Consider the following 8,982-nt stretch of genomic DNA (forward strand, 5'->3'; position numbering starts at 1 on the left):
AAGAACCAGGCACACCAGAACTGAGACGCTCCTCCAGAATTCCTAAACCAACCCAACGGTATTCTCCTTCTTTGCACTACTTGTTGCTGACTAACAATGGTGAACCAGAGTGCTATGATGAAGCAATGCAAGTGGAGGATTCAGTCAAGTGGGAGTCTTTCAAGAAAGATGAGATGGACTCGCTTATATCAAATCAGACATGGGAATTAGCTGAATTACCACCAGGCAAGAAAGCACTCCGTAACAAGTGGATTTACAGGATCAAATAAGAGCACGATGGGAGCAAACGCTACAAAGCAAGATTGGTTGTCAAAGGCTTTCAGCAAAAAGAAGCTGCAGAGAATTTACATCTTGAGCAGTTAGATGTAAAGACAGTTTTCCTTCATGGCGATTTGGAGGAAGAAATCTATATGAGGTAGCCATAAGGCTTCATAGAGGCAGGCAAGAAAAACCTGGTATGCAGGTTGAAGAAGAGCTTGTATGGTTTAAAACAAGCTCCTAGACAGTGGTATAAGAAGTTCGATAGTTTTATGGGTAGCAATGGTTTTACCAGATGCCAAGCAGATCATTATTGCTACATCAAGAGGTTTGACAATAGCTTCATTATTTTATTATTGTACGTTGATGACATGCTCGTTGCAGGCTCAGACATGCAAGAGATTATAAACTTGAAGCAAAAATTTTCAAAGCAATTTGCTATGAAGGATCTGGGCGCTGCAAAGCAGATTCTTGGTATGAGGATCAAGAGAGACAAAAAGTAGGGGACTTTGATATTATCACAGGCTGAGTACATCAGCAAAGTACTCTCCAGGTTCAACATGTAAGATGCTAAACCAGTAAGTACACCTTTAGGTGTTCATTTCAGACTCTGCAAAAAACAGTCACCAAAGACGGAGGAAGAACGTGCACACATGGTGAAGGTGCCGTATACCTCAGCAATTGGAAGTCTGATGTATACCATGGTTTGTACCAGACCTGATATTTCTCAAGCAGTGAGAGTTGTTAGCAGGTACATGAATAATCCGGGCAAGGTACACTGGGAAGTAGTCAAATGGATCCTCATATATCTACGGGGTACCACAAACAAAACATTTTATTTCAAAGGTGGAGATACGATACTGACAGGCTATGTAGATGTTGACTTAGCCAAAAATGTTGACATCAGAATGAGCACTACAGGGTATGTCTATACTCTAGGAGGAACCGCAGTGAGTTGGGTTTCTCAACTATAGAAGATAGTTTCTCTCTCCACAACTGAAGCAGAATATGTCACTGTTGCGAAAGCCAGCAAGGAGATGGTTTGGCACCAAAGTTTCTTGGAAGAGTTAGGCAAGAAACAAGAGAACAATGTTTTGTATTGCGACAGTCAAAGTGCTATACATCTAGCAAAGAATCCGTCTTTTCATTCCAAAACGAAGCACATACAATTGAGATATCATTTTATCCGGTCTCTTCTGGAAGATGGAATTTTGAAACTTGAAAAGATCAGTGGAGCTCAAAATCTAGTAGACATGTTGACAAAGACGGTGACCACGGACAAACTGAAGTTGTGTTCAGCTTCAGTTGGCATGCTAGAATAACAAGACTAGAAATACTGCTGCATTGATCGAGGTGTGAAGACAGATTAAAATCAGTCTTCAAATGGGAGATTGTTGAAAATATTGGCAGTCGGTGGCTGTTAAAATTTAATTCAAATAGGGCTGTTATTGAATTCAAATGGAGCTGCTTAGAATTCAAAGGTAGGCTGCCTAATTGTGTTGAAAATGGTAATGGTTAAATGATACAATTAATCATTGTATTTTAGGGTAATTTCAAGATTAGTCCTTAAGTTTCAACTATAAATACCCTTACCCATTTAGCTTCAAAATCATCCCAAAAATCATTTCTTTCTTCCATTACTGGAGAGCTTTCTTGTGAGTAGTGAGTGCTTTGTAAACACCTGTAAATTTTCACTCTTAGTAAAAGATCTGCAGTAGTCCGGGGACGTAAGCAAATTTGGCTGAACTCCGTTATCAATTTCGGGTATTATTTTTCCGCTTTTATTTCGCATTCTCACTAATATGTGGTTCTCTGTTTTTTAATCGAAAGTGACAGAATACTTTCAGTGCTAAGGTCAGATCATGAGGTAGCAGATTTTCCCTGGCAAGTATAATTGTTTCCTATAATTTGACAAATGAGGAATTCTACAATCTATGGTGTCATTTGTGACTTTAGCTGTCTTCGCTTGTCTTTTTACTCGGTTTAACGAAGTTGTGTTTACCGTATTTCCCCCATCCCAGTAAAGTGCTATTGTCCTTGCCAAACTCTTGGTTCCTCAAATATTTGAGAAAATGGCACTGCCAGATCTAAGAGCACTTGTAGCAGAAAGGTCATCAATGAAGATATACATTACAGGGGAAACAATAGAAGTGTCTCACCAATCTGTAGGCTTCTTGCTGGAAGGGTTCATTAAAACTTTACGTGTTCAAGAAGAGCTCGTCGCATCTCCGGCAGTTCTTTTGCCTTCTCAAGGGAATCAAACTTTCGTAAATGCAAATAAGTCAGGTGACATCATCGTCGTTCTATGCAAATAAGCCGGAGTTTGTCAAGGATGAATCGATCACAGCCGGCATACAACCGGTCATACGATAGAGTTCTTTCATTCCCTGGCCATCCACTGGCTTCTGTCAGATCAGAAGGATCTGTTAAACTGAGGAAGGATCTGTTAAACTGAGGAAGAATCTCGAAGAAGGGAGAAAGATTACAAGATGGGTACCCCCAGCATAAGCAAAGAACACAGACTCGAAAGAGGGTCACATAAACGATGATTCGAGTGATGATGAATCTGTTTGTGAGGGTGAAATCCTGGTAAAAATCGATTCGCCTAGCGGAATATCGTTCAATCAAACTTCTTGAAGGTTTGCCTATGTTCAGCTCATGGTTGTGAGTTCCTTCTTAACTGTTGTATCATTATAGAATTGTTGGCATGTGTCTTTTTGTTTGGTTATGAACAAAAAGCTTGGTTTGTTTTGAATCTCATTTTTGTCCTTCCATTCAACTTTATTGTTGAATAAGTCTGGTTTAGAAACCAGGGCGCTGGTTTTCTGAGTCAGTCATGAAACAATGAATTCTCGCCAGTTATGGAACTTGTGAAACTTTATACTTTATAGGTGAATAAATGAAATATATATATATATATATATGCTTCATTTACACCTGGTTTTAGTTTTCTGTGTCTTTTTATGATCGTTGGATGAGAAAAAAAATCGAAGGATGAGTTTATTCATCTTCTTTTTCTAGTGGATATCTTTTTATTTTATACTGTTAATCTCAACCTTTGACTTTACCTCATCTAATGATTATAAAAATGTGTAAAATTGAAAAGTTTCACACTATGTTATATGGGGTAGAATTCAATTAAATAGTGTAATTTATACCTTTTTATGATCATTGGATGAGAGAAAATAAAAAAACTGAAATTAATAGTAGAGAATAATAAGATTTTTACTTGAAAAAATGATGATTTAATCTCAACCTTTAATTTTCCTCGTCTAGCGGTTGTTATACCGTAAGGGAATCGAGAATTGTCTATGTTTGATTAATGAGGAAGAGAACAATTTAAATTTTCAAATAAAAATTAATTCTTTTTAATCCATTACTAATCAACATAACTATTTAATATTTATGATCCCATATGAACATAAATCTAATGATTATAAATTCTTGAAAAAAATTATTATTTCACCCCTAATATTTTGAAACTTTTACAATGTAATTCAATTCTTGATTTCGACACTTCTTCACTCAAGGCATTATATACGATTAATTAAATTAATGATGAACTTGATGTTTGATGTTAAAATAAGACGTTGAATCATATCGAATTTGACATCATAAAATTTGAGGCGTTACAACCCTTTGCAACAAAATTAATTGAGTGATTCTATTATGACTTTCTAAAATACGATGGCCCATCTGTAAAATTATTGATAAAAGAGTGACATGGGATGTAATTTACCCAACAAAAAACCAATTGGAAATGTTTTCTAACGACACCTTTTTAACGTCCTTTTTTAGATTCAACAGCAAAGTAGCATGATTGTTACAATTAATTAATCAAACGATTCAATCATGATTTTTTGAAATACGATGAGCTATATTAAACTTACTAATAATTGAGTGACTTACGGAGTCATTTACCCTTGGGTGTTAATATTTAGGGTAAACTACACGGGAGACCACCAAACTATGATCATTAATCGATCTTGCCACTTAACTATTTTTTATCTCGATTCGATCACCAAACTTTTTAATTGATTCAATGAGACCACTCTCTGTTAAAAAAACGGAGAATTCGACATGTCCATTAATAAATTGGTATAATTATATATGCGATCCTTAATATTGGAATAATTATACTTTTGGTCCTTAATATTTACATATTCTATCAATTTAGTCACTATTTAAATTCAATTAAATAAATTTAATTATCCAATTAGAACATGACACATATCAATACATGATTTGAAGGTTTTATTTATGAATTTTAAATTATTAAATTTAATGATTTTTTATCCAATCAGGTGGTAACAAGTGTCACCACCCCTATTGAAATGAAAAATTGAAGAACAAAAGTTACAGAAAGGGAGGATCGAACCTGTGCTTTGGGGGAATATTAACTAACGCCCAAATCATTGGGCCAAAGCTCCCCAATACTTTTAACTTGCAACAATATGTATTTGACTTCTAAAGATTTTTTAATGATAAAAACAATTAAAAAAATTATTTATTTAAATAAATTTCGGTTCGATTAATGGTTAAAGAAAAAAATTCGGTTAATAATTTTCAAATAAATTTCGGATCGATTAACGATTAAGGAAAAATAATTTATTTTATTCAGGTAATAATTTTAAAATAAATTTCGATTTGATTAACGGTCAAATAATTTCGGTTCGATTAATGGTTAAAGAAAAAAATCGGTTGATTTGGTTCGGTTAATAATTTTCAAATAAATTTTGGTTCGATTAACGGTTAAAGAAAAATAATTTATTTTAATCTGTTAATTCGATTAATAATTTTCAAATAAATTTGGGTTCGATTAACGGTCAAATAATTTCGGTTCGATTAATGGTTAAAGAAAAAAAATCGGTTGATTTGGTTCGGTTAATAATTTTTAAATAAATTTCGGTTCGATTAACGGCTAAAGAAAAATAATTTATTTTATTCGGTTAATTCGATTAATAATTTTCAAATAAATTTGGGTTCAATTAACGGTCAAATAATTTTGGTTCGATTAATGGTTAAAGAAACAAATTCGGTTAATAATTTTCAAATAAATTTTGGTTCGATTAACGGTCAAATAATTTCGGTTCAATTAATGTTAAAGGAAAAAATTCGGTTAATTTGGTTCGGTTAATAATTTTTAAATAAATTTTTGTTCGATTAACAGTAAAATAATTTCGGTTTCATTAATGTTAAAGAAAAAAATCGGCTGATTTGGTTCGGTTAATAATTTTTAAATAAATTTTAGTTCGATTAACGGTTAAAGAAAAATTAATTTATTTAAACAAATAATTTGTTTAATTGATTTTATCATTAACGTACTTTTAGAAGTCAAATACAAATTGTTGTAAGTTAGAACCATTTGGGAGCTTTGGCCCAACGGTTTGGGCGTTAATTAATCTTCCCTCAAAGGCACAGATAGGGTTGTTCATTTGGTTAATTCGGTGGTCGACCGAACTGAATTACCATTAACTAAACTTTTTTTTTCTTTAACCGTTAATCGAACCGAACTTTTTTTCGAAAATATTAACCGAACCGAATAAATTTCGGTTAATTTTCGAATTAACCAAAAATTTTTAAAATTTTCTAATTTATATAAAAATTTAATATTTTTTAATTCAAAAAATAGTTTATAATTAATTTAAATAATATATAATTATAAAATAAAAATTTTATATAATTTTTTAATTAATTAATATTGATTTAGGTTTAAAAGTTATTGGATCTTAAATTATTAATTGGGTTTTAAATAGTTTGGGCTGAGCCCATATGTTATATATAATATATATAATATTTTTAATTAAAAAAACAGTTTAAAATTAATTTAAATAATATATAATTATAAAATAAAAAAATTATATAAAATTTTAATTAATTAATATTGATTTAGGTTTAAAAGTTATTGGATCTTACATTATTAATTGGGTTTTAAATGGTTTGGGCTAAGCCCATATGTTATATATAATATATTTAAAATTTAATTCGGTTAATTAACCGATTTCGAACCGAATTAACCGTTAACCGAATTCTAAAAGTTTTCTTAACCGTTAACCGACCGAACTAATTCGGTTCGGTCGGTTAACCGAATTAGTTCAAAAATTTGAACACCCCTAGGCACAGGTTCGATCCTCCCTGACCTCAACCTTTGTTCTTCAATTTTTCATTTCAATCGGGGTGGTGACACGTGTCACCAACTGATTGGATAAAAAATCATTAAATTAAATAATTTAAAATTCATAAATAAAACCTTCTAATCATGTATTGACACGTGTCATGTTCTAATTGGATAGTTAAATTTATTTAATTGAATTAAAATAGTGACTAAATTGATAGAATATGTAAATATTAAGGATCAAATATATAATTATGCAACTTTTATTAACGGACACGTCACCAAGTCTTTTTTTTTAACGAAGAGTGGTCTGATTGAATTAATTAAAAAGTTTGGTGGCCGAATTGAGACAACAAATAGTTCGTTGGCAAGATCGATTAATGACTATAGTTTGGTGGTCTCCCGTGTAGTTTATCCTAAAATTTAATATATTTATTGGAAGATAACGTAAATGTGTGGTGTTTTGAAAAGACCGGTTCAAATGGTATTAGTAATACCAGAAGTTCACTGCATTTCCTTGATTGGTGATAACCGGAAGAAAGAAAGTTTCAATGCAAGTAATCCACGAAAATTTCTCAAGTCAAATACGTTGTATTGAAGTCAAATTCAGAGTTACAGAAAATTTTAAAAAAATACTAAAAGTTAAAGGAAATAAAAAGATTTTGAGATGAAAATTTTGTGTAATAGTGTTTGAACAAAGTTCTAACAAATCTGGGTTTTGTTAGTTTTCCTCTGGGTTACATATTTCTTCCAGTAGGCAGTGATTTCCCTCTGTGTCTCAATGGCAGTCTTCTTCATACTGCCATTTTTGCATTGTTCCTGCTTGGCATTGAGCTTGGCGGGGAGGTCGTCGAGCTCATGGACCACTTTTTGGATGTCAAGCACAAGCCGCTCGGCCAACGTGCGAGAGAAGTCTTCCCTGATGACGACACGGAGCACGGTGACATGCTGAGCATCCGCCGGCATGGTGTATGCCGGCACGATCCAACCATATCGACGCAACATCTCCGATATCTTGAACTCGTCGTGCCGTTTGTTGTCCTTTAGAGAAAAGGCCACCAAGGGCACCCCGTCGTCCTTTGACACGATGTCGAAACGTCCTGTTTTCTCCAATCCTTGTTTAAGGACCATGACATTTTCATGGCAATTCTCCATCACATTCTTGTATCCCTGCAGGTAAAAAATCAACAACAGTGCACCAGATCAGCCAATATGTAGTTAGTTTGTACGGACCTATACATGATTTTATGTTTACGGTTTCTCACCTCGTGACCCAATCGAATCAGTTGGTAGTACTGAGCAATGACTTGGCTGGAACCTTTGGAGAAATTGAGAGTGAAAGTGGGTTGATCAGCACCAAGGTAGTTAATGTGGAAAATAAGTTCTTCAGGCAAGTCCTCCTTGCTTCTCCAGATAACCCAACCGATCCCAGCATAAACAAGCCCATATTTATGGCCACTAACATTAATACTCTTCACAAGTGGTAGCCTAAAGTCCCATTCAAGCTCAGGGTACAAGAATGGTGCAATGAACCCACCACTAGCTGCATCTACATGAATTGGCGTATCCCATCTGCACAACAGACACTTGAAATTTCAATTCATTGAAAAATTTTCATGTCAAACTGCAAAAAATGGATATATATATATGTACCTGGTTTCCTTGTTTTTCTCCACCAAGAGATCATTTAGAAGCTTGACGTCTTCGAATTCTCCGTTAAGGGTCGAGCCTAAGATCGCCGCTACGCAGATGGTATTTTCGTCGACCATTTCGACAGCCTTGATGGGATCCATCACATAGTAGCCTTCCCTCAGCTTGACTTCCTTGAGCTCTACCTCAAAGTACCTGGCGAATTTCTCCCAGCACACTTGAACATTGGCTCCGGTCACGATGTTGGGCTTATCGTAAGGTTTGCCTTGTGCCTTACGCTTGTTCTGCCACTTTCTCTTGAAAGCTAGACCAGCCAACATGATCGCCTCCGACGACCCGACTGTTCCCACTCCGACGGCGGCCTCAGAGTCCCCTAGTGGCGCGTTGAACAAATGTGCTATCATGTTCACACAACGATTCTGCATCAAAAGTACATATTGTGAGAAAAACTGAAAGAAAATTTACTAAAACCAAAAACAAATACACACATATATATATATATATATATATGTATATGTATATGTATATATATATGTATATGTACCTGAAGCTCGGTGGTGACAGGGTACTCATCCATGTCAACGTAGTTCTTGTTAATGGCGTCCATGATAAGCTTATTGCATTCAGGTTCCATCCAGGTAGTAACAAAAGAGGCAAGGTTTAGCCTTGGGTTTCCATCGAGCATGAGCTCGTCATTGATGATCTGAAACGCCGCCTCTTTAGGTATGGAGTCCTCAGGCATCTTGAACCTGCAATATTTTGCTTTCCACCATGAAAATTGTTTAACCTTTCAAGCTTCAAATCCATGGGAATGGGGATTTACCTGGAAAGTGAGTTTCGGACATGGCGAGAGGCAAAAGTGGAGTGAACCGAGACATCGGTCTGAGAAGCTGTCTTAGATAACACCATGGTTTTTGATGTCTTGAGAAATTAAAACAACTGCAAAAATGAAGCCAAAG

The 8,982-nt window shown here is 34.6% G+C and overlaps 1 protein-coding gene across 2 annotated transcripts; it reads right to left on the reverse strand.

Moving 5' to 3' along the window:
- Positions 1 to 7,007: 7,007 nt before the first annotated feature.
- On the reverse strand, positions 7,008 to 8,982 carry LOC120124721 (glutamate decarboxylase 4-like). 2 transcript variants are annotated; one of them, XM_039143318.1, is made up of 5 exons: positions 8,847 to 8,982; positions 8,568 to 8,772; positions 8,027 to 8,442; positions 7,639 to 7,945; positions 7,008 to 7,543 (listed from the first exon to the last, which is right to left on the reverse strand). In XM_039143318.1, the coding sequence occupies exons 1-5, from the start codon at positions 8,930 to 8,932 to the stop codon at positions 7,076 to 7,078; spliced, it is 1,482 nt and encodes a 493-aa protein (XP_038999249.1). In that variant the 5' UTR covers positions 8,933 to 8,982; the 3' UTR covers positions 7,008 to 7,075. The 2 variants fall into 2 exon arrangements, with proteins under 2 accessions (XP_038999249.1, XP_038999248.1); XM_039143317.1 differs by having other exon boundaries at positions 8,027 to 8,486; positions 8,540 to 8,772.

Source organism: Hibiscus syriacus, unplaced genomic scaffold (genome assembly GCF_006381635.1).
Source record: "Hibiscus syriacus cultivar Baekdansim isolate YM2019G1 unplaced genomic scaffold, ASM638163v2 tig00110429_pilon, whole genome shotgun sequence".
In the NCBI taxonomy this organism is placed as follows: Eukaryota; Viridiplantae; Streptophyta; class Magnoliopsida; order Malvales; family Malvaceae; genus Hibiscus; species Hibiscus syriacus.

Bases quoted from the DNA above. Each gene is read 5' to 3' on its own strand.
- LOC120124721 (XM_039143317.1), bottom strand. From the start codon at position 8,932: ATGGTGTTATCTAAGACAGCTTCTCAGACCGATGTCTCGGTTCACTCC. The intron at 8,487-8,539 runs ATATACATATAT...TTTGGTTTTAGT, and splicing joins ACATATATATATACATATAC to AAATTTTCTTTCAGTTTTTC. The intron at 7,946-8,026 runs GTACATATATAT...TCTGTTGTGCAG, and splicing joins GAGAAAAACAAGGAAACCAG to ATGGGATACGCCAATTCATG.